The 26,267-nt window shown below is 41.5% G+C and overlaps 1 protein-coding gene across 1 annotated transcript; it reads left to right on the top strand.

Moving 5' to 3' along the window:
* The first annotated feature begins 6,494 nt into the window (after positions 1-6,494).
* On the top strand, positions 6,495-24,331 carry LOC135242111 (midkine-B-like). The gene is made up of 5 exons (XM_064313029.1): positions 6,495-6,645; positions 19,578-19,660; positions 21,029-21,250; positions 21,795-21,956; positions 23,669-24,331. Exons 2-5 carry the CDS (start codon positions 19,579-19,581, stop codon positions 23,695-23,697), a joined length of 495 nt encoding a protein of 164 aa, XP_064169099.1. The 5' UTR covers positions 6,495-6,645; position 19,578; the 3' UTR covers positions 23,698-24,331.
* The last annotated feature ends 1,936 nt before the right edge of the window (positions 24,332-26,267 follow it).

Below are 26,267 nucleotides of genomic sequence, written 5' to 3' on the forward strand. Positions count from 1 at the left end.
TTTGCCAATTTCAAAGGTAAGGTTATCTGATTGGGAAGCCAGAGACATAGTACCATCAAAGCCTTCTATTCTGATAGTCCTGTTACTGTGACTAGGGGTTGCATTAGAATGAATTATGGACAAAGAAGCACCAGTGAAGTGGTATTGCTTTTCATCTTAGAAATAGCTGCCTGCAAATCAACATTCTCTGCACTCAGTTTTGTTATTGCTGACTGTATACTACTGAGTGTCTGGCTCAGATTTCAGTGATTAGGACCTTTACTGTGAAAAGATTTGCATTCCTTAGCTATGTGTCCTTCCTTTCCACATTTATAACAAACAAACTTTCCATCCAAATTATAGGGTAATGGCCTCTCTCCTCTTTGATGCTTAATGTCATCTGGCACATATCCTTCATTTCTCCATGACACAGTCTCATGTGAACAATTATTATGAGGCCTTCCTCCAACTGCAGCTACTGTCTTGTTGTTGTAGGGTCTTGTTGGGTTAAATGTGGCATACCACTATAGTCAGATAAAGTTTCCCATAATCTAGAAGCATATGCTGCTGGGTGTTCTCCCTGTTGCATTTCTACTTCCCTAATTCTTTCCCAATCTATCGCTCGAGTTCCCAGGACCTCTAGTAGTGCCTTCTTCCCGCTAGCTTTGTCTGCATTCTTGTTCTGTATATCAGTAGAAAGCACTCTAGCTAAGGCATGTGGAAGGCATGCAATTAGTGTGACACAAGCATCAGCATCAGTAAGTCTGTGTAGATCTCCCGCACGTTCTAGTGATGCAATGAATTTGAGCGGGTCTCTCTTAGAAAGCTCAAAGTAACCAATGTTCTTGATTAGGGATTCAATGTCACCAGGTGAGAGAGGCCTAAGTGTAGTAGTTGTATTTGTGCGTTCCCTCTGCCCCCCCTCCCCAGGCTGAATAGTAGTGGTTGAATGTGCAGGGGCCATAGGAAACTTAACTGTGTAATCCGAATAGCTATCCCAATTTTCCCATGCAGGTTTCCCCCCAAAATTGTTGGTTTTATCATCCTCATTGTCTAATTCAGCCACTAATCCCTCAGGAAGGGGTACCCCTACCGCTGCTATGTGTTCTTGCATGATATCTACTGCTCTCTTGTATTTTCCTACACGGTCTGAATTGCTATTGTGAGTTCCAGGAGTCAGATTGGTACATTTACTAATCAAGTAATCATACGCTGCTTGTGCACGATTCAAGTCATTGACTGTTTTTTCTAGTGAAGACGCAAGATTCTGATTATTGTCTTCTGGCTGTGCAACCTCCTGCCTCAGCTTTATTTGAATCTCCATGTTAAGTGTGGCATTCGCTTTATAACTTTTAAGAGTAACTGCTTTCTCTGTGACTTGCTGTTGAAGAGTATGGTTTTCTATCTCTACAACGTCTAATCTCTTTTTAGTCATTTTGTAAGATGCCAGAATCGCTTGCAATGCTGTAGCAATCTTCCCTTTCTTATTTTTAGGTAATTTCGAATAGTTTTCAAACTGAGACAATGCCCACTCGTAAGGCGCGTCTTGCTTTTCTATCCCTTCAAGCACACTGCTTTTGTCATGTTTAGCAATGTACCTAACCACAAGGTCTTCCATCCTCTAATTTATAGTTAGCTATCACACAATACACAAACAATATTGCTAAACCAGCGTTACCGACTTAAAAAAAAAAGAATTCGCAATGTAGTCATGTGAATTAGTAAGTGATATTAGAATAGTTTTTTACTACTCAGAGTACACCCAATTTAAGAAGTACTATGTCCCAGTACTTCGGAACCAATACATTCTACAGACCAGTTACTTTAGGTCTATGTTCTAATCGTTGTGTTATCTAGTTGCTTTAAGATAAACAACAGCTGCCCTGTTCCTGTACTTCGGACGCAGGTCGAGGATTCCAGTCACTTTAGGAATACTATTTTAGCATAAAGGTCCCGGTGCTTCGGGCACAATTGATTCTAAAGACCAGTTACTTTAGACCTACTTGTATCTACAAGTTACAACAGTGCCACACTCCGTCGGGCACGGTCCAGTTACTCTTAATTCCAGTGCTTCAGAATTAAAACTCTTACTGCCAGTATGAAATGATGGTGAAAACAAACACAACTGTCCCAGTCCTTAAAACTCCTTTCTAGGTTTTTTTAAACGAGGGGGTTCCCTAAAATACAAACCAGCAGCATAAAAGAAGAAACCGCGTTTCTGACCTTAGTGTCCCTGGTTTTTTTTTTTGGAATTCCTCCTGGCTGGCTCACCAGCTGTAAGGAAAAAAGGATGTCTCTCGAACGTGATGAAAATGTACAAAGTTTATTTCCAATACCGGCAGTGACAAAGCGCACGAATGACACTTTGAATTCAGCAGAGCCCGACTGAACTACAAACCTTTCCAGGGGCTGCTTCTTATTTGTTTTCAAAGCTTTGATCAGGAGTGTTGAATGCACATACTAAGAAGGATGTTGTCAGTTTTGTAACACCTATCAATTAGGCCGTAGTGTATTGGCCGTCCTGTTGTGATTGAATTAGCATGTCTGTTGACTTGGCTGGTTCCCAATCTCTCACTCCCGGTCGCTATTCTACCATTGTACCAACTGTATTGTGATAATGATAAGATCAAGGGAATGTGTGGCCAGCAGACATATTGGCATCAGAGACAGATTTCTTACACTCCACTGAGTGGGAACTAGGGACGAGGATAAATCTCTTACGTGGATATCTACAACATGTTGTGCAGGATAAATGCTCTCTAAAGCCTGCAATGTTGTGGATATGAGGTGGTTATGTTAGGATTATAGATGAAAAGGTGTAGAGGCTCTCTCTTTCAGCAAACTTCATTGTGTGGTATAGACTCTTTAAACTGAGGTGATGTGATTGGTTATGTGGTGTAGACTCTGTAAGCTGAGGTGATGTGATTGGTTATGTGCTGTAGACTCTGTAAGCTGAGGTGATGTGATTGGTTGTTATGCGGTATAGACTCTGTAAATTGAGGTGATGTGATTGGCTATTATGTGATGAAGATTGTAAACTGAGGTCATGTGATTGGTTATAATGTGGTGAAGACTGTAAAATGAGGTGATGTGATTGGTTGTTATGTGGTGAAGACTGTAAAATGAGGTGATGTGATTGGTTGTTATGTGGTATAGATTCTGTAATCTGAGGTGATGTGATTGGTTATAATGTGGTTACTGAAAAATGAGGTGATGTGATTGGTTATTATGTGGTGAAGACTGTAAAATGAGGTGATGTGATTGGTTATTATGTGGTGAAGACTGTAAAATGAGGTGATGTGATTGGTTGTTATGTAGTGAAGACTGTAAAATGAGGTGATGTGATTGGTAAAGTCCCAGAATGTGAGAGGGGTTGCCTCTCTGAGCTGCACAGATTTCATCAAGCACAAGAGGCCATGCCACCCCTTAAAACATGAGAGTGAAATAAATGTATATATTCTTGTACAGTCTGGAGGAAAGACACATGGTTGCTCTGAACATGCTTGTGAATGAGCTAACATGGGTCTAAAACTTGGTAATACTGCATTCACTTTTCACTGAAGAAATTTAAACTCCAATAATTCAGATTTATTTTGGGATTCATTATTATTTATATTATTATTGTTTATTGTGTGCTCTGTTTTAGTATTGCTTTAAATCATTAGCTGATTACTAGTCCTGACTGTTCAACACAAAGGCACTGGTGGATTTAGTGCTAGCAGGCATTAGCTTATAAAATGTTAGCTATTTATTCAGGAATTTTGCTATGCCCTTTGAAGTCTATGGTAGCCATCTTGAGCTTTCTCCAAGGTTACAAGTTATGGACATCCAAGGACACAAGTTCTAAAAAATGTTCCCAAAGAAAATATTCATTCCATTTCACCAGACACGTGTTGTCCCCCGTGTACACTGTGTTAGTATTATATATGAAATTTGACTATTTATTAAGACTTTGAAGTGAAAGATATCTCTGATTTGAGCATTTGGGCTCGAGTGCCAGGGGCTAGGAGCATGTCCTGTGAACACGCTTTTTCCTTTCCTTAAAGACATTATAACAGTCCCTGTGCATGGAACCCATTTTTGGGCCAAATGGCGTCCTGACTGGAAAGTGAGCTCTTTGGTAAAGCAAGTGGTGAAGGGCTGGCCAAAGCTTCTCATCAATTTTAAAATGAGGCTGATTGTTTCTGATTCAGTAGCGGTGAACGGTGTATAACAAACGTATTTCGTCTTGCTCAATGGGTGCTGTGTGCACTTCATCATTGACCTTATTTTTCCTGATTTATAGTGTCATACAAATGATTTCAAGGGAGTCTGTAGCAGCCAATAATGTAATAACTACCGTTAATGTAGTAACTGCCAATAACGTAATAATTTTTCCGTTCTTAATGTAATAAAAGTCGATAATGTAATAACTGACCAATAATGTAATACATTTTCTGAACCAATAACGTAATAACTTTTTGCATATAATGTAATAAGTTATTACATTATTGGCTGGTTATTACATTATTAGCTGGGTTTTTTAAAAATCATAAAAAAATGTAATAACAGGAGCCGATAATGTAATAATATACTTATATCGCTTTAAGTTTTATTTATTGGCTATAAAGTGTCACACTTCCATGACACTTACCCTTGTTTCCTCTTTCAAATAGCTGCTCAAAAACCTGACCACACGCGCGCGCACACGTGCACACACACACACACCTACTCTCTTTCTAGGAATTTACTATTTATTTGTTTGTGGTGCTTGGTTAGACTTATCTATCCTCTGTTGGTCTGGGGAGGGTGTAGACTACCACACGCCTCTGATACATGTAGAGTCGCCAACTGCTTCTTTTCACCCGACAGTGAGGCAGAGGTGGGAGTAAGTCACACTTGTTCAAGTCACAAGCAAGTCTCAAGTCTTAACCTTCAAGTCTCAAGCAAGTCCCATGTCACTGTGTTTAGACTCAAGCAAGTCAAGTCGAGTCACTAGTAAACGTCAAGCAAGACAAGTCAAGTCATTGCTCAGGTCAAGCAAGTCACAAGTCAAGTCACCATGAAAGAAGTGCTTAAAACAAGAGAGAAAGGAGCACAATGGCAAGCCATGTCATGAGAAAACTGCACCTGTTAGTGAGTTAGTTAGTTTCTACAACTAGGGATGGGCATGGTTAGGATTTTATCAATACCAATACCACTATTGATACTGCTTATCAATACCAATACTTATCAATACTCTTATCAATACTTCCTCATTTGGAGTGCAAAATGCATGTTGTTAAAATAATTATCAGTACTACTTTTATATTAGTTTGGGCAAAAAATATTTAACAAAATAGTTCTGTTGAAAAAATGAAACATTGTTTTCTGAGAGAAAACATGATGCTGGGACCAATTGGCATAGATACTGTAAATGTAATGTGTATCAAGAGAATGTTTATTTCTTTAAAAAAGGGATGGTAAACCATCCTTTATTATGATAAAACTGAAAGATGTGTTACCAAAGTTATCTTTGTAGGTAATGATATATACTATATTTTACAGTTTAGAATTTAACATTAAGAGGTTGAAAGTTGAGCACAAGGCATAATAGTGCCAGTTTGGTTGAAGAAGTTATTTAAATACACTTGATTAAAGATTATATTTTTCATGGAAAGAAGTGGTGGTCTTTTTTTATTTGAGAACACAGCATCTTCAAAGAGGTATAGATTTCATATTATACAACATAAGAGTAATTGTCTGTGTTTGCAAACATGTGTGCTCCCACTTAATTTGGTACTCAAATGGCAAAGGAGTATAAGGCAGGGCTGGAGATAAGTCTAACCATCAAATTATACAAACAATTAATTCCTAGAGACAGAGAGAGAGAGTAGGTGTGTTTTTTCAGAGTTAGGACTAAGATTCAGGGGTCAGGATTGGCCTGGTTTTTGAGCAGCTATTTGAAAGAAGTAACAGTAAAGGTAGGCCTAAGTGTTATGGAAGTCTGACACTTGATAATAAATAAAACTTATACATAGTGATACAAGTATATTATTACATCATCGGCTCCTATTACATTATTGGTAAGTTACATTACATTACATTATTACATTATTACAAGTTATTACGTTATCGATTTTTATTACATTAAGAACGGAAAAATCATTACGTTATTGGCAGTTATTACATTAACGGTAGTTATTACATTATTTGCTGCTACAGAGTCATTATCTCCTATGGACTAATAGCGCAAACCAGTCAGTTCTGCAAGTTCGTGCCGATTTGTCAGGACAGTGTAGTCCGATGGAAAACAATAGTTTCAGGTATGATGGGGAATTAGAAAAACTGCCATTGCTAAATGTGGGTACTTCCAACAACAATGAATACTAAATACACAGATCGGTATATAAAGTAGTTTTCGGAGTTTATGAAATTATTAAAAACATTCAGGACAATAGGCTGATATTCCGGGGCTCATAACAATGTTTATTTATTTTATAGTAGCGCTTGGAAGTTATTATCACGTGGGCAAATGATGTCACTGGGTGGTTAATTTAAATGTTGTCCATATGTGACCAGCTCAAACTAGTTCTGAGTAACAAAGAATTGAGGACGAGTTTAGAGAAATCAGTCTCGGGGTGCCGGTCAGAACAGGGACAGCGCGTCTTGAAGCGAGAGCAGTTCACGAGAAATACGATCAGCCAAGTAAGTTGGATAAGAACAAATATGGCTAAGTACCAGACGGCACCATGTTTTCAACACTGTTATAAGAGTACATCGGGTAACTTAAATATTGGGATGCTGGGTTGGGGCAGTAAATTGAAGGAAGCTTTTTGCTCGCCAAAGTTAGTAGGCAGATAAAATAGGAAATTAAAGCTACGATACAGTAAATTATAATAAATGACAATGATTTATATATATTTTAAATCAGCATGCTTGACTTCAAAGATGTGGCTATTCGATGTGAAACTGCGTGGAAGCCTGTCTGTAATAACGCTAAACAGTTTGCGTGAAAGAATAAACATGCTGCTGTCTTCACAAAGTATAAAAAAGGCTACACGGAATGTCAGCAACTTCCTTCTGGTGAACGTCGAGACGGACCATGGTGCACTTTAATTCTATCAGACCTTCGGACTGGGTTTTTTAAATATTTTAAACAGTTATAAGCGCATTTAACGCGTTTCAGTACCCAAACCCAAAACATTATTTAGTCCATGATGAGAACAGCATTTAATCTAGTTTAAAAAAAACGCACACACGCACACACACACACACACACACACACACTATTTCTGTGTCTTTACTTATGCGGCTTATGAGTAAATAAAGTATAAATGAGCATATTTCATTTAACTAGCCGTTTGTCCTGACCTGTGGAGGTAGATTTGTAAAACAAAAAAAAACAAAAAAACAACAAAAAAAAAAAAAAAACAGACGATGCTCTTCTGTTGAAATGGACTGTACTTTTTACTTCTTATGATCGTTTTTTGGAAGAGACACGTTTGTCATACGGGGAAGTTTTACAATTTTTTTTAACGTCCTTGATGTTTTAGCGCGGATTTTTATGTGAAAAAATAACAACAAAAACGGAGCGCTTTATTATTCGATTACATACGCGCTGTATACGCTAAAATATATAGATTTTGTTTTTACCTTTTAGTAAACCTGTTACTAAAATTATATAATTGCACGAAATAAATACTCCACCTTTATTTAACACTGGTTATTGAGGAAAAGACTAACACATGTATAATTTTGGGATCCAAACTTGCGCTGCTTGAGTAGTTTATGGATAGTGTACAATACACATTTAGTGCTACTTATCAGCTACTTGTAGAAATTATGTTTTATGATTATTCTGGGTCATGAATATGGTTCATTTAGAACTTTCCTATTATCCCGATGTCAGTCTTAGTGTTAATATCTGCACAATACCGACTATGAACCATTTCCAAAGTAAATCGGTTTTTTGTTGTTTGGTGAGTGGATGGAATGCTTCACTTGCACACAGTCTATGGTTAACTGCATTACTCAAAATAAAGGTATGGTCACTGCGCATGTGGATAGTGCTGATTTTTGAGACTTCGTTAGAGTCGTTACCACTTCTTTTTTTTTAGATGATCATTATTCCCGAGTGGAAAGCACGACGTGATTTATGTCTCAACAACCCCCTTCTGAAGGAGTAGTTCTCCAAACATGCTGCGGTCATCACTATAAGAGGTTCTCGGAAGGATCTTTGTGCGTTATCATGCTTACGATCTTTCTGATCTAAGAGCGGGGCGTTTCACCAGACTGAAATGGAACGACCTTTTTTCCGGACCATTTAATCTGCTTGACACACTGACGACACACTGACCCTAGACCAGTATGCGAGAGTCGGTATAAATGTAATAGTTTATGGATTTTGTGAATTTACTCAGACATTATTTTGCACAGCAATGTGCAATTTGAGTTCAAACAGATCTGACATATCAGTTGTCCATAACCATTTTGATTACGTTCTAAAGTTAATGCAATCGCATACGATTTAAACCACAAACAGCCCGCTGTTACATTCATACGACCTAGTCTGTATAATGGCAACAGACGTGCGGAATAATCGTAGCAGTTAATTAAAACGCCCTATAATGTGCACATGGAGGTTTTTCCTGCAATTTACTAACATTAATAAAGGAAGTACATTTCCAGTGATAACGTGAGACCAGCCACTTCATCAGATTATGAAGCATGAGGCTTTTATTTATGAAAAAAGGCACCTTGATAAGCCTTTATAGAGCACCAACTGTCCAGACCAATCGGATCTGTGTTTATTGTAAACACCTGTAATCAGGTGGCTGTTACTATCCATTAATCATGTTGGAGCTTCCAGAAGATGATGCTTCATCAACACAGCAAGGAAATTAGCTGCACTCGTTTATTACTAAACACTGAACTAACTTAAAAAGTCAAACACATTTATGAGTATTACATTTAAAGGTATATTATGTAGGATTTTGTGGCCCTTGTAGACTCTGTTTTTGTAAACCCCATCCACACCACCATTGAGGACACACCCTGAAGTGCTACAAGCAAATGTCAAGGGAAGAGATGAGGTGGTCAGAGATATTGAAAATAGCATTTTTAGCAACATGATTTACTTTATATAGATGGTAAGAGTAATTATGCAGTATCATAACAATATTTAGACTGAGTGCACCCCTTAACGTGTGGGAAAATCATATGGTAGCTACTCTGTACCACCAGTGCAGCTATTTTATGTTTTTCCTAATTTGGTATTTATCTGTTCTAGGCCCTGTTTCATGAAGCAGGATTACTGAGTTAGCTGGATGACTGAGTAAAACTCAGAGCCCTCCAAAATCTGGAGCATGGATTGATAAAGCGTTTTTCTGGGTTTTACTCTGCAAAATTATCCAGCTAACTCAGTAATCCTGCTTCCTGAAATACCCCCCTGGTCATTTAGTTTGAATTGGTATGTAAACACGGAATTGCGTGTGAAATAAGAACATTAGCAGGCCATATCTAGCATGGCTACAGTTGCTACAGTTAGCAAAACTTTATTGACTGTGTTACATATATGATGCATTACATTAATACTGAATAGCCCCAACAAATTTTAAAGTTTTTAATAATCTATTCAGAAGTTTAAAATTAGTGAAGTATAATTAATTGCAGAATAACTGCTTTGCCAGTTGTCTGTAGTGTTTAATGGATTTTGAGTTAGGTTCTCGGAAAGGCACACTTACTAACATTGTGGAAATAATCCTTCCGTTAGGGGGTCTAGAGCAGTTTCAGACCGTGAGGGTCTGGCACTTTAGCAGATCAAGGCAATGGAATAGTTTAAATGGGCAAAGCGCAGTTCTGAAACAGGGCAGGTGTGTGATCTATTCAGTGCGCTGAGTGGACATGTTAACGGCAAATTGCTGTGCACTGTGTGACAGACCTGTGTTCCCCCAGCACAGGCACTCTTCAGACTCATCTGTCTCTGTCGGAGACTGAATGATATTTCAGGGGAATTTATTAAAACTATACTTAAATTTTTTTTTGTGTGTGTGAAATATGCGTTTGGAACTAACTGTGATTTAAAAGATCCCCGTTTTCTAAATAGGGGCAGCTGACATTGGCTCAGTTATACTCATAGAATTTTTCCATCTGAAAGACTGAATGGACATTTTTATCACATCAGTCCTGGAGTTTATTTGGAGGAAGTTATTTTTTAGATCGCAACTAAAGCTTTTCGGTTTAATGAGAAAATACCAATGATAAATCTTGGGGGATGGAGGGTGTCACAGACAGTCATTGAATCAGGGAATTGCAGTTGATGCCTGTGGTGCTGTTGGAAAGGTTGACTGGTACTGCTGGTCCCCACTTGTCCGCTAAAGCAGAAGCTGATCATGGCTTTGGCACTGATACTTTTTCTGGGTGCTGGCCTCAGAAATGACAAAGTATAGTGCTGTGAGGACCTTGCAGTACCCACACAGTTAGACCACACTGGGCAGAGTGGAGGTGCTGTACAGTTACACCCACCTAAATGTGTTGGAGTTACTCACGCTAATGGGAAATACAGACATTCTATAAGTGAAGACGAAGAGCCTTTTCAGTTTGGATTATTGAGGGTGTATGGGCTATTTAGTGGAGAAGTTCCAGATTCCATTCTTGCTCTGTCAAATGGAACTGGAAGTTCAGTTAGCTCCTCGCTAGACATTTACAGATGTCAAGTTTGCCCCTTGGCTTATGGTCTGAATAAATTTGTTCAAGAAAGGAAGATGGCTTCTTTAACGGTTTACAAAATATTTTCCAATAAGGTCCACCTCCTGGAAGTTGATCCGTGTTTGTTGTGCTGTGTCTGTTAGCCCGCCTCTCACTGATGAAGGCTAATGGAGCTGTGGAAAATGCATTGGGCTTGATCTGGCTTCGTTTAACATTTTTTTAAAAGCTCAATAAAGACCTTCATGCCCATCTAGTAACAGAGAGAAGCGCTTTGCAGTTTACACTAGCCTTCGATAGAAAGAAGTGACAAAGCAAGGGTTTCAGACTTCTTTAAACTCTGGCTTTTGTGAAAAATGCTAAAGCATTCTAGCTGCAATTTTAATATACATCAAAGTCACTTGTATTTAAAAAAAATGTTTTTATTGGTGCCAAACTTGGGGCTGATCATGTCCAGGTCCTACTTGAATTTGTAATATCAAATGAGGTATTTGGAACTGCAGCACACACACATACACACAAACACACACACTCTCACTCACACATACACACACATACACACACACACTCACTCACACATACACACACAAACACACACACTCTCTCACACACATACACACAAACACACACACACTCACACACACATACACACAAACACACACACTCTCACTCACACACACACACACACACAAACACACACACTCTCACCCACACATACACACACAAACACACACACTCTCACTCACACATGCACACACAAACACACACACTCTCACTCACACATACACACACAAACACACACACTCTCACACACACATACACACAAACACACACACACTCTCACACACACATACACACACAAACACACACACTCTCACTCACACACACTCTTGCACTCACACACACATACACACAAACACACACACTCTCACTCACACACACACAAACACACACACTCGCACTCACACATACACACACAAACACACACACTCTCACTCACACATACACACAAACACACACACTCTCACTCACACATACACACACACACAAACACTCTTGCACTCACACACACATACTCTCACACTCACTCACGCACACTCTCACTCACACATATACACACACACACTCACTTACACACACTGATTGGCTAAAGCATAATGGAGGGCGGATCCATGGCTCCGTAGCGCCCTGCGTCAGGCTGGCGTAGTGCAGAGTAGAGGGAGCGCCTGCGTCAGGCTGGCGTAGCGCTGAGTAGAGGGAGCGCCTGCGTCAGACTGGCGTAGTGCCCTGCGTCAGGCTGGCGTAGCGGTGAGTAGAGGGAGCACCTGCGTCAGGCTGGCGTAGCGCTGAGTAGAGGGAGCGCCTGCGTCAGGCTGGCGTAGCGCTGAGTAGAGGGAGCGCCTGCGTCAGGCTGGCGTAGCGCTGAGTAAAGGGAGCGCCTGCGTCAGGCTGGCGTAGCGCTGAGTAGAGGGAGCGCCTGCGTCAGGCTGGTGTAGCGCTGAGTAGAGGGAGCGCCCTGCGTCAGGCTGGCGTAGCGCTGAGTAGAGGGAGCGCCTGCGTCAGGCTGGCGTAGCGCTGAGTAGAGGGAGCGCCCTGCGTCAGGCTGGGGTAGCGCTGAGTAGAGGGAGCGCCTGCGTCAGGCTGGCGTAGCGCTGAGTAGAGGGAGCGCCCTGCGTCAGGCTGGCGTAGCGCTGAGTAGAGGGAGCGCCTGCGTCAGGCTGGCGTAGCGCTGAGTAGAGGGAGCGCCCTGCGTCAGGCTGGTGTAGCGCCCTGCGTCAGGCTGGCGTAGCGCTGAGTAGAGGGAGCGCCTGCATCAGGCTGGCGTAGCGCTGAGTAGAGGGAGCGCCTGCGTCAGGGAGGAAGCACGAGCCGGGTGGGCGTAAAGGGCCCGGGGAAACGTGTGGACGCAAGCGCCATTTCCGCGACTTGGCTAATCCCTCACCCGCCCGCTTTCAGTTCAGCCCGTTCATGCAGGCGTCTGCTTATCAGCGCGTGGTGGAGAAAGAAAGAGAATTCCTGCGGAACGATAGAGGAACTGGGCCCTCCTTACTGAATGTGGCCTTTGATCCTAGCTACAGAATATAAATAGGATTCAATTTTCGAAAAGGAAAGTTCTGTCAACAGGCCTGGATAAGATACAGAAACTGAAACAAATACCAAACATGAACAAATCAACACATCCATCCTCTTATGAGACTACGGAAGAACTGGCATTAAAATTTGTTAAAGCTGAGAGGGTTAACTGAGGCTCTTTTTATCACAGTGGAGACATGGTTTTCGTGACCACCAGCACTGAGATACAGCAGGAAGTTTTCAGAATGCGTAGATAGGTAGATAACTAGGCGTGCAGGTAGGCGTTGTAAGTGGGGCACATGCATGCATGTGCGCGTGGCCTACGTCTACACGCCAACACGCCTGATCTATTTATGTGTTTCCTGTGAGGTCTGACAAGGTGGAATAGTAATGAGGTCTGACAAGGTGGAATAGTTCAGCGGGTTAGTAACCTGCTTTTAACTCAAGAGGTCGCTGGATCGAATCCTGCCATTTTCCAATTGCTAGTGAATTTTGAATTAATTAAATTCATGTTTTTAATCATCTTTTTTTCATATTTTTTTGACAGGCACCTTATAGATAGATAAACTTTATTTCAGACACATAGGTCCATATCACATAAAAACAACAACACAGAGATATAATCATTGCAATTCACAAGTCCACAGTGATTAAAACACAGCCATTTGCTCTGCCCAGCAGTTTGGGGAGACCTGAATGCTATAATGGTAGGAATAGATGAGCATTGTTGGGCTAAATGGCCTGTTCTCGTCTTACCTTATGCTATGTTATGTTATGCATTTTGAATGGTTTGGCTGCTGTGATTTTTTTTAAACTTTTTTTGCCATTGCCATTTGACATCTTTTGCGTTTTATGCTGCAATAAAGACCAACTTTGTTCTTATGACATCTCCTATAATTCAGTGGTTCTCAACTGGTCTGGCTTTGGGACCCACATTTTCCCATGGTCGTTAAGTCGCAACCCACTTTTATAGAATTTAAACCAAGCAAATTTATTTCTCAAAAATGGGCTAGTAAACACACATACACAATGTCATCATGACCTTTTTCTAACATAAACAAATATTTTCATCCCTGCATTCAGAGCACATTACTCAAGCAACGGCAAACTGATCCTGGTAAGTGGTTAACGTTAATAAACAGACGAGTATGAACGTGTATGCTGATCCCGGTGAATATGAATAAAATGAACATAACTGTTTATACATATATGATGATCTCTCCGAGTACGCCTACTAAACGGGCTGTTTTTTAGGCATTTGGGGAAGCTAATGAGATGGTTGGGGATGTGCTTTTAGGCCTATTCCTGATAAGAGTTCCAAAGTCTGGGGTGATGGTAGACAGAGCTACTCTCTCAGATCGTGCTCAGTGTTCAACCTGTTCCTCTGCTTTGGCTTGAGCTGGACCAAAGTTGAAACTAATTTGGTTGTGTTTTTTTGTGTTTGAAAAAAACAACAGGACTTGTAGATCTTAAAAGCATGGTGTTTAATATTTTTGCATTAAAAGTAGGTAGTAGCTAGATATTATTTTGACTGCAAGAATTTGCTGCAACAGCACCCCCCACTAGCAGGCTCATATTCACGCTTGCCTGGGCGTTGATGTTTGGCAACATACTAGCCTACTGTATGCCATCTAATCTGGTTAATCTGCTATCAACAATATCATTCGGCACTACTAAACATAAACAACTACAAGTACTAAGAATTATACCAATAGCCTACATATCTTAAGCAGGTTGTTGATACATATATCTTTCAAGTGTATAACAGTTTCACCCAGCTGAAAGAATAAAAGAAAGTGAGTTGGCAGGTCTTCAGTCGCTTTCCTAGTCTGGTGTTACTGCCAACCAAGATAAGATAATATAAGATTTGTCCCGCGGACTTTGGATCCACAAACTGTTCGATTTCAGAGTGGTAAAGTGATGTGTTGATCTTTATGTAATAAACCAAGAATGGCGGTGTCATCGGAGAATTTCACAATGTAGCCTAATTTCACAATCTAAAGAACACCGCGCAGACCCACAGTTTATAAGACTATACTAATGAAATCAGTTTACAACAAGAGAAATCACCGCGCTCACCCGTTTTAATTTGTTTGGTGCGTTGAAACCAGTGAAATATCATCAGTTGAAAAGAAATTGGTTCGCACTGAAAAAATGGCGATGACTTAAAATGACTTAAAAATGGTTTTCTTCAATGCAGAAACATGCACAAATGTTTCGGCATGTTGCCTTCTTCAGCGTGCAGGTACAATGATTAGGACATTCTGCCTTCTTTATCTAATTGTTTAACTTGAATTTGGATGCGAGTCCAGCTAGTTTTAAACCAGCAATCTCCTGATTTAACCTGCTGAGTTTACATGTGCACGCGTGGTGGCGATTGTTGCTGCACACAAAATGTACATGCACTCCATTACATTACATTACAGGCATTTAGCAGACGCTCTTATCCAGAGTGACTTACACAACTTTTTTACATAGCATTTTACATTGTATCCATTTATACAGCTGGATATATACTGAAGCAATTTCGGTTAAGTACCTTGCTCAAGGGTACAACGGCAGTGTCCTTACCCGGGAATCGAACCTGCGATCTTTCGGTTACAAGTCCAGTTCCTTACCCACTGTGCTACACTCCACTGGCAACGCGTACCTACACGCACGTGTACACGCTTACACGCACTTTAGCCGTAGCAGGTACGGGGTGAAGGTACCGTGCATTAGTTGCTCATAGCACGTGTGTGTGTGTGTGTGTGTGCACGTGTGTGTGTAAACTGGAGAAAGCCATCTCCCTGCAGTGCTGGTGGTGGGGATGTTTTTGTGTTGTATTGTAGGTGGAGGGCAGGCCCTGCTGGACCCAGCTCCAGCTGGATAATCTCAGTTTAGAGAAGCAGCTGTTAGCCCCACTGGAGTACTAGAGTCCACAGACTTCCCTGTCCAGCAGCCTTGCACAGACGTGTGTCTGCTTTGGGAGCAGAAGTGTGCAGACTTCCCTGTCCAGCAGCCTTGCACAGACGTGTGTCTGCTTTGGGAGCAGAAGTGTGCAGGCTTCCCTGTCCAGCAGCCTTGCACAGACGTGTGTCTGCTTTGGGAGCAGAAGTGTGCAGGCTTCCCTGTCCAGCAGCCTTGCACAGACGTGTGTCTGCTTTGGGAGCAGAAGTGTGCAGGCTTCCCTGTCCAGCAGTCTTGCACAGACGTGTGTCTGCTTTGGGAGCAGAAGTGTGCAGGCTTCCCTGTCCAGCAGTCTTGCACAGATGTGCTTCCTTATTGTAAGGGCTGCATTATTTAAGCTCTGCTGCTGTGTCTCATTCCTTCACTTATCCTGAGGGCTGCAGTTCTATAAAAATTATTTTGCCTCATGGCAAAACAGAGGTGCTGTACGTTTTTTTAATTTCCATTTGAAATATCCTTCACGGTTGAAATTTGCATATGAACATTTTTCTGCATGGTAAGGCAGTTAGTTCTCAGGATATTGTCATATCTTGCGTCAGCCAAGTGCCAGACATCACACCTGAAGCAACATACTCTTAACTTTTCGTACGGAGTTATTCAAATAGATTAGCACATGAAAAGTCCATTCTACAGTTCCTTTCTGTGAATTTCAAACCTCGCGAAGGAGTGGCTCCAATACACGGTTAGGGTCCAGCCTATCCCAGGGTGCTTTGGGTTAATGGCCCGCAGGCTGGGTGGATTTACTGAGGTGAGCGCCTCATGGGGCCTTGAATGAACACACACAATGAAGACCGCATGAAGCATCCTATGCAACATCTTTACACTGCAGCTGCATGTCAGAAATCCATCTTGGGTTTGCTTTATGACTGTTCCAACATGCTCAAACAGATTTATTTGTAAAGGACAGATACAGACAAGTGACAAATTAAAGGAAAACCCTAAATAAATGAGTGGATAAACATAATGAATGCAGATGCTTTCATACTGGTGTGTGGCATGATACAATTAATCATTTAACACCCAGGGTTTCCGCCAGTGTATTGAAAGACCGGCGGCCGGCCGGGCCGAAGTTGACGCCCCGCTGGGCCTAAGCTTCCAGGAATTAATTATTATTTTTTAAAATGTATTTTTAAGATTTTTTTTAAACTACAGTTACATTGGGGCGGCTCAGTTGGAAAGCTCACCAGTGACATCTGTTGGTTAAAACGTGAACGCACTGTAGGAAAGCAGGTCTGAGATCAGTGTTCTTTACCCTCATTGTGCGTAGAGTGACGTTCAACACTTGACGCTTCCAACTAACACAAGCTAAAGTTACCTAGCAAGCCACCATTTATTATTTAGTAGGCTAACTAACCTCGTTACAAACTGCGTCATCACTTCATCTCGTCGGTAAGTACATTCTTTTTATATTAACTTAAGCAGTGTGTGGGTAACGTTAAAACAGTAGCATGAATGTAACATTCGATATATTGTAACATTACATGACTTATTCAATAGCCATCTAAATAACAACTTCACTTCAACTTTATTAATAACGTTAGCTTGATGACATTGATGTGCACGACAACGTTGTCATAAATTCTTCCCTGACCGTGAAAACTGCCTGACTTGTTTACATTTTGGACAGATGTGGCTCCATCGTTGTTTCCATTGCAGCACTTTCGACACAAGTAATATCGGAAAAATCCTAAAATTTCTTCTTATGGTGAAGAGTGCCTGACCAGCAACCGTAAAAATGTGTTAACACAGTGGCAAAATTAGACTATATATATATAACTTGAATACAAGTTTTTGTAGAGTGCAAAAACCTTGATATTATTTATTTTAATTTAATTTATTTTGTTGTTGTTGAAATGTGCCCAGCATTCCAAGGCTGTAAGAATCAGTAACCAATCAGGACTTTTTTCAAGTTTTTTGTAGAGTGCAAACTTTGATATTATTTATTTAAATTTAATTTAAGTTATTTTGTTGTTGTTGAAACCACAGCATTCCAAGACTGTACATTGTTGTCAGATTCTTTGTAAGACTCTGCTATGCTGTAAATAGTTGTTGATTTTTAAAAATGTGTGTTGAATAAATGACTTATTTATAACAACATTCACATTACGTAGTAATATTTTCAAATCTCCAGTCAGCTTTTAGCACTGACTTAATGTAGGGCCCTATGGAATCTGTGTTATAGCTTTTTAAATTCTCAATTCCGTGATTGCGTCTGTGATTCTGCTATCACAGAAACTATAGGGCCCTACCTTAATGCTGCCATCAGTCTGCCGCTGGCCCGCGCCGGGCCCCCATCGAAAAGGACACTTGGCCGCCGGCCTGCGCCGGGCCACTGGGCCCTGTCAAAAGATACCTGCCACCGGGCCTAACAACTTTTCTGGGGGAAACCCTGACATTCTATCATGCTCTGTGGCATGTAGCCTATAAAAATGCTGAGCAGGCCCAATTGACCTTGATTTATGAGCAAGATGGCAGGAGCTTCAGTCACAAAGACCTCTCAACTGACTAGTGTTTCAATAGAACCAGTGACTAAAGTGGCATCTACATTTAGATCTATGGGAAAGACATCAGTAAATTGTGGTCGAAAGTGCAAATCCACTGAACGTGATGCTGGTGCATTTGTGCGATATGTAAGGAAAAACAGAAGACAAACTTCCTCAGATGACTGAGAATGTCAATGCAGGACATGATCAGACTGTGTCAGCATGAATAGTCCAGCGACAACTACATAGAAAGGGATATTATAGTAGGGTTGCAGTGCATAAACCCCTCATTACCATGACAGATGTAAAATGTAAAAAAACAAGTGGGTGAGTGCATGTGTGGCATACACCAAGAGAATGGTACAGGCCTGTATGCTTGACCTCTAAAGTGAGGGGGTCTGATGGCTCTGATATGCTGTGGGGGGTTTTGTCCACTTGTCCTCTTAGAGGGAAGGGTCACTGCAACACAAAGTTATTCTTAGTGATGACCTTTATCCTATGAGGAAACATTTTTTAATGGGAGTGGTATATTCCAGGATGACAGTGCCCCCATCCACAGGGCATGAGGGGTCACTGAATGGTTTGATGAGTATGAAAATACTTGATCATGTTGCTTCGCAGTCAAATTCTGACACTATGGAGATTTTGGACACGTTGACAGCGTTTCCACCACATCACAAAAACCAAATGAGGCTAGCCTATATTTTGGAATAACGGTGTTCCATCCCTCCAGTAGAGTTCCAGTGACTTGTAGAATCTATGCCAAGGTGCATTGAAGGTGTTCTGGCGGCTTGTGGTGGCCTAACATTTTACTAAGACACTTAATGATGGTTTTTCCTTTAATTTGCCCCCCATCTGTATATGAATGTGATTTCTATTAAGGTCATAATATGGCGTAAGTTCATGTACCTGCAGTGCTTTAGTTATGTTGCGTTTCCAAGCAATGGTCAGTGAATGGATTGGCGACTGCATTTACATAACTGGGAGGACGGGCTTCTTCTCTTGAATTTTAAGTCCCTAGATAGATGTTAGGGAATTATTTAATGTGAGTATGGTGAGGACGAATTTTAACCTAAGATGAACCTCCTTTATATCACACCGCAGGCCACACCCCCACACCTCCTCTGGGTGCACCCTTTTTTCCTCCACTACCACCTTGTCTCCTCCATGACCCAGAAACTCATTTTTGTGTTCTCCCTCCCTCCGATCTTCCAGTATTAGATAATATATTATATTGCAGATGGGAATTTGTTGGGGTGCCATTGTGGGGCAGTTGTGTAAGTTTAGATGCCATTGTGGGGCAGTTGTGTAAGTTTAGATGCCATTGTGGGGCAGTTCTGTATGTTTAGATGCCATTGTGGGGCTCTTGTGTAAGTTGGGGTGCCAGTGTGGGGCTCTTGTGTAAGTTGGTTTTTTTCTCTTTTCCAGGATGCGGGTTCTGTTCTCAGTGACCGTGGTCCTCGTGGTGGGCTTGATGATGGCCACCGCTGAGGCTGCCAAGGGCAAGAAAGGTAAAACAGTTCATGAGCAGGCTGAGGGCTGCCTGTGCATCTCTGCTCATTTCCGGCTACAAATGCACACTGTGTCTTTAGAAATCTGAGTGGCCTTGATTAGATTTCCCCATCCATATGCACATTCTATATGCACTGGAGGATTGCGCTTCTCCTCACATGTATTTGGGTCAGGAGCAGGGAGACCTTGTGATCAAGCTCCCCTGCATTAGTGCTCATCGGTTTGGGCGGATTCGACAACTACTGCTAAAGTCTGTCTCATGAAGGTTATGAATCATAGCTGCTTGGGTTGCATATTGATTTAATTCATATTTGCTTTAATATTCTAGCTGTGTTTCACTGGCCAACATTTTTTACTGTTTTGGATGTTTGTAAACTGAGGAACTGTACATTTCTTTGTAGTTATGTTATGGTTGTTATGTGGTTGGTGTGTTGTAACCCACAGAATGAACAGGGTTCCATCAATTAGCAGGGCCTGTAAACTCTCCCCTATCTCTTGATAGCTATACCTTTTGACACCACTAGGAGACAGGAAGTGGGTGTGCCAGGGAGAGGACAAAGGAGAAATGTTTGGTGGAGTGAAGAAAAAAAACTAACTAGTACATGCATACACGCAAACAAGGCACATAGTGGTAATCATAGAGGTACTTCACCTTGTGACTAGCACCTAATAATTTTTGTTTTCCTTTGACTGCTTGCCACTGAATATTCCTATTAGACTGCCACAGAGACACCTAGAGGACAAGCCCTGAAGCACAAGTTAAATGTTTCCCAGATCAAATGTTGAAGTAAAGCCTTCTATATAAGTTGTATAAATGCAATGTAAGTGTTGTTTAGGTGAGCTCCCCTGTAATGTGTATGTAGTTGAGTTGACGTCCCCTGTAATGTGTTTGTTGTTGAGTTGAGGGCCCCTGTAATGTGTATGCTGTTTAGTTGAGGGCCCCTGTAATGTGTATGTTGTTTAGTTGAGGGCTCCTTTAATGTGTATGTTGTTGAGTTGAGGGCCCCTGTAATGTGTATGCTGTTTAGTTGAGGGCCCCTGTAATGTTGTTTGAGTGGGCCTTTGTTATGTTTAGTGAGGGCCCCTGTAATGTGTATGCTGTTTAGTTGAGGGCCCCTGTAATGTGTATGTTGTTTAGTTGAGGGCTCCTTTAATGTGTATGTTGTTGAGTTGAGGGCCCCTGTAATGTGTATGCTGTTTAGTTGAGGGCCCCTGTAATGTGTATGTTGTTGAGTTGAGGGCCCCTGTAATGTGTATGCTGTTTAGTTGAGGGCCCCTGTAATGTGTATGTTGTTTAATTGAGGGCCCCTGTAATGTGTATGTTGTTTAGTTGTGGGCCCCTGTAATACTCTGTTTTACTCTGACAGTGAAAGTAAAGGGCAGCAAAGGCGCCTCTGGCTGCACGGACTGGCGCTATGGCAGCTGTGTGCCCAACAAAGGGGACTGTGGGGCCGGTGTCCGGAATGGGACCTGCAATGGCCAAACCAGCAGAGGGGACTGTGGGGCCGGTGTCCAGAATGGGACCTGCAATGGCCACACCAAGACCCTCATGTGCAGAGTGCCCTGCAACTGGAAGAAGGAGTTTGGCGGTAAGAGACCTGCCTTGCTCTTTATACAGGCAAACACACATGAGCTTATCCAGCTAAAGCCTGACTCTTACATACAGGCAAACACACATGAGCTTATCCTGCAAAAGCCTGACTCTTACATACAGACAAACACACATGAGCTTATCCTGCAAAAGCCTGACTCTTACATACAGACAAACACACGTGGGCTTATCCTGCAAAAGCCTGACTCCTAGGCAAACACACATGAGCATGTCTTGTTAAAACGTTCTTGCTGATTGAGTTTTTTAAAGCATTTCCTCTTGGCATACCAGCCATACAAATTGATCACTACTGGGTTTGATCACTACTGGGTTTGATCACTACTGGGTTTGAAATTTCTTCAGGCCATCAGTTGAATCAGCTCCTGGATGTCTTGCATCTTTTACTGAAGGAGTTCATTGAAAAAAAATGTGCTCGGCAAAATATTGCTTGGTAGGTGTCTGTAAAGAGTCTGCATGGGTTTTCATTGGTGGAGAGGATGGGCGGGGTCAGTGGAGTGAGCAGCTGTGCTTTGTCCTTTCAGCTGACTGCAAGTACAAGTTTGGCAGCTGGAGGGGGTGTGACAGTGCTACCAGCACCAGGACCCGGACCGGAACCCTGAAGAAAGCGCTGTACGGTGCAGAATGCAAGCCTAGCGTCACCGTGTCCAAGCCTTGCGCTACAAAGACCAAGACAAAGACCAAAGGTCAGTCAAATAGTTCAATTAAAGCTTATTAGTGCTAATACAAGTAAATAAGCACAATGGAAGCTATTATACACTATTAGTACAATTAAATTAAGACAATTAAAGAAATTAAATTGTGTTAATCAAACATTGGTAATGCAATTTGTAATACAATTAATGCAATTGATACAATTGATACAATTAAAGTTACTGAAAAAGTGGCAATACAATTGACTTAATACAATTAAAGCAGTATAAATACTATTATATTAATTCAATTAAAGCAATTAAAAAAATTAAATGAATATAGCTGAGAGCCATGTTCAGTGCTGTCAGAAAGTGTTCAGTGTTCATTCTCCTTTTAGCTGAAAGCCATGTTCAGTGCATTCAGAAAGTGTTCAGTTTCCATTCACCTTTTAGCTGAAAGCCATGTTCAGTGCAGTCAGAAGTGTTCAGTGTTCATTTTCCTTTTAGCTGAAAGCCATGTTCAGTGCAGTCAGAAAGTGTTCAGTGTTAATTCTCCTTTTAGCTGAGAGCCATGTTCAGTGCATTCAGAAAGTGATCAGTGTTCATTCTCCACTCCAATGACTGAGATCAAACCAGTAAATGGCCTCAGAGCCCAGCAAAGCCGCTGCCCTGTAGTGGACATACACCGATCATCCTCAACATTAAAACCACCTGCATTTTTCTGGCTTTTTCTGATAATATTTTATTTTTACACAGGGTCAAAGCACACTCAGCGCTGTTATTAAAGGGTATTCTTATACATTTTGGTTCCACCATGTAGTAATTACAGCACTTTTTATACATAGTCCACCTATTTCAGTGTTTTAGACAGATTAACATAATGTCAAATAAAAGAGTCATGTTTTGTATTTGGTTGCATATCCTTTGCATGCCATGACTTCCTGATATCCATGACCTATCAACATTATCAGAGTTTGGATATCTTATTGTCATGTTGTCCTCAAGCGATACAAAAGCTCTTTATGGGATATGTATCTTTATGGGAATTGGGGGGTGGGACTAGATTCAGACAATATGGAACACATTTGTTGGCTAAATGGCTTTAAGTCATCAAGGGTCCAAGGTATCAAATGAGCCTCAAATCACAATGCTGCTGCCAGATATGCAGTAGGTACTACAAGCATTGTTTCTCCTGAATATTTTTTCCATTGAGTTCAACAGGAAAATTAATCATGAGGAACAATGCTTGTAGTATCTACTGCATATCTGGCAGCAGCATGGCGGTGTGGGCAGAATGGACACAACCTGTCCATTCTGAAAATACAAGTTCACTTCTGATCCTGATAAACTGGTTCATGGCTGTTTGGTTCAAAAGTAAATCAGCATGATACTTGGATGGAACCTGCATCATCTCAAAAAGACTAGTACCACATCCTCCAGTGGTGGGCGTAAGAAGTCTGTGGCTTTTAGAATAAAAAGCTCATTTAACATCTCAACTGAATAAAATTGGCTTAAAAACGTAGTGTTTCTTGTCATGAATAATGTAATTGTTTTAGAAAATTTTTATAGTCTTTCTTTTTTTTCCAACTCAGTCCTCTCTGTTCTGTAAGGCTTACTTTAGGCAATGTTCACTGTTTTGTGGTTATTTTTGAGTCTGACCTAACCTGGCTTGCTATTGGCTGTTTGTCCTTGAGTCTGACCCAACTCTGGCTTGCAATTGGCTGTTTGTCCTTGAGTCTGACCCAACTCTGGCTTGCTATTGGCAGGAAAGAAGAGTCGACTGAGGGAGAACTGAAGAGCCTTGGGAGTACAGCGATGTCACGCCTGTATGTGTCTTCACTCTTCCGTCCCTCTTTTGCCTAACGTCCCGGATGCGTGTCACAGTGTCCCTTCCCCACAAAACAACTGTCTCCTCAAAATAAATAAATAAATAAAACAAATTCACTGTTGTAAGCCTTTACAGTACAGTACTTCAAAAGTCTGATTTAGTTTAGTTTTTTTTTGTTTTTGGGTTCTTTCTGTACACAAAATTAAGTATGTAATCTAGCATGTTGCTCCTTTATTGTTACTGAATATATTGTGAAGATTTTTTAAAAGAAGTACATTTGTCAAGCCCGATTAGACTACAAGTGCCAGTGCTTATTTTCCTTTACCAGGTATTGCCACTAACAAAATTAAAGGGATTGTTTCAATGGATATGAAATGTGCACCAATACTAAAATTAGCTGGCCATAATTATGTGTGGTCATAGTCAGCCCCAGGGGTCCTTCATATGAAGATGTAGGGTTTGAATGCTTAAAGGAATATTAGGGGTTTTATTTGTATTTTCAAAAATCTGTGGGTAGTGATGTAGAGGCATCTGGTATTGCAATATGTTTTGTTTGTCCCGAAACCTATGGCTCAATAATAAAATGTGATATTGGATGGCATTATGAGTGTACCTGATTGTGAATTTGTGCAATCTGTATGAACACAGCCCCTCAAAAATTCCTTTTCCCTTTTTGAGAGATTTTCTCAACAGAAAGAAAGTACAAATCAATGAATTAATTCTAGTTTCAACATCTAGCCCTTATCAAGTAAACTGGTGCAACGTTCCGCAAAATGCTTTGTCAAACAATTTCTTTATGACAGTGACGCTCACATTTGGCCCTCGAAGCCAGTAGGGGAGCTGGTTTTCTTTTATACCTGTTAGTTAACTAATTTAACTTTCCCACAATTAACTATGTTCAACTTGTATTTAATATGTAAGACGAAATATAGGAATCCCAGAAAATGGGACCATTGCCATGAGAAAAGGAGAAAGGCATGAAGAACGCCTTTAAACACCGTTAGGATATTTTCCACCAAATGTAAGTAAATGAAAATGTTAAGTAAAAAGATTTGCATTTGCATATATTGCACTACTGAGGACTGTTGTCAATGAGGTGCAAGCAAAAGCCATAAAAAAGAGCGCACTTAAAAATGAAATAAATATAAATTACTTATGGTGCATACATTTTTAATCCCTTCAAATCATGATCCTTTAAAAGTTGCAGATGTTATTTGTTGGTAGGTAATGTTCGGTCCCTGTGTGTCTGTGTGTCTGAGTGTGGGCGTAGCTGATTGTGGGCCTTGCTGAGTGTGGCCCAAGCTGAGTGTGGGCCTAGCTGAGTGTGGCCCAAGCTGAGTGTGGGCCTAGCTGAGTGAGCTGAGTGTGGGCCTAGCTGAGTGTGGGCCTTGCTGAGTGTGGCCCAAGCTGAGTGAGGGCCTAGCTGATTGTGGGCCTAGCTCAGTGTGGGCCTAGCTGAGTGTGGGCATAGCTGATTGTGGGCCTTGCTGAGTGAGCTGATTGTGGGCCTAGCTCAGTGTGGGCCTAGCTGAATGAGCTCAGTGTGGGCCTAGCTGAATGAGCTGAGTGTGGGCCTAGCTGAGTGAGCTGACTGTGGGCCTTGCTGAGTGTTGGCCTAGCTGAGTGTGGGCCTAGCTGATTGTGGGCCTAGCTGACTGTGGGCCTAGCTGAGTGTGGGCCTTGCTGAGTGTTGGCCTAGCTGAGTGAGCTGAGTGTGGGCCCAGCTGAATGAGCTGAGTGTGGGCCTAGCTTAGTTAGCTGAGTTCGGGCCCAGCTGATTGTGGGCCTAGCTGAGTGTGGGCCTAGCTGAGCAAGCTGAGGGTGGGCCTAGCGGATTGTGGCCCTAGCTGAGTGTGGGTGTAAGGTAAAATTTACATTTTTCCCAATCAACTCTGTTGTCCCCTCACAACTGGACATATTCTTCCATGGCACGCACTGCGGTACATGAGTGGACCTGAGTGGAGCCATAAAATGCCCCAGGATGGGGACAGCAGCTGAAAGCTGCATGGGCATGTCTTTTTGACCCATTTATTGAGGGGAAGAAATGTTCAAATGGCTTATCCTCCTGGAAGAGTTGGAGGAATCAGGTGACAGGATATTACCCTCTTGGAGCTGTGGCCATACCAGGTGGAGGGTCCAGAAGAATTTCAATTGGGGGCCATAAATGGCTGCTCTGCAATTCATGGACAATGGCCCAGGCTCTCCTGGGTCAGACAAAACTACTACCATGGACTGAAAGAATGCATCATATGTATTTACATGCGAATAACTAAGGATGATATGATAAATGTGGGGGACTGTGAATAATATCATACATAGACAAGTACACTGAACGGGTATGGGATGGTATGTTGGGTTATGATCACAAGTATGTAAAGCATAGTAAATTTATACATAGGTATACCTACATTAGTGTATGGGTCACAGATGGGTCACCACAATGGACTCCCATAGAGAAGTATTTGGAGAATTGATAGGTAAAATCATAGGCTCACGTGCCATCGTACAAAGTATCTTATTACTGTCACTGGATTTTG

The sequence above is a fragment of the Anguilla rostrata genome, chromosome 16 (assembly GCF_018555375.3).
Source record: "Anguilla rostrata isolate EN2019 chromosome 16, ASM1855537v3, whole genome shotgun sequence".
Taxonomy (NCBI): Eukaryota; Metazoa; Chordata; class Actinopteri; order Anguilliformes; family Anguillidae; genus Anguilla; species Anguilla rostrata.

What these genes read in the sequence shown, in the direction of transcription:
- LOC135242111 (XM_064313029.1), top strand. Translation starts at nt 19,579, where the DNA reads ATGCGGGTTCTGTTCTCAGTGACCGTGGTCCTCGTGGTGGGCTTGATG. An exon ending in CTGGAAGAAGGAGTTTGGCG is followed by an intron (nt 21,251 to 21,794) that starts GTAAGAGACCTG and finishes TTGTCCTTTCAG; the next exon opens with CTGACTGCAAGTACAAGTTT. An exon ending in GACCAAGACAAAGACCAAAG is followed by an intron (nt 21,957 to 23,668) that starts GTCAGTCAAATA and finishes TGCTATTGGCAG; the next exon opens with GAAAGAAGAGTCGACTGAGG.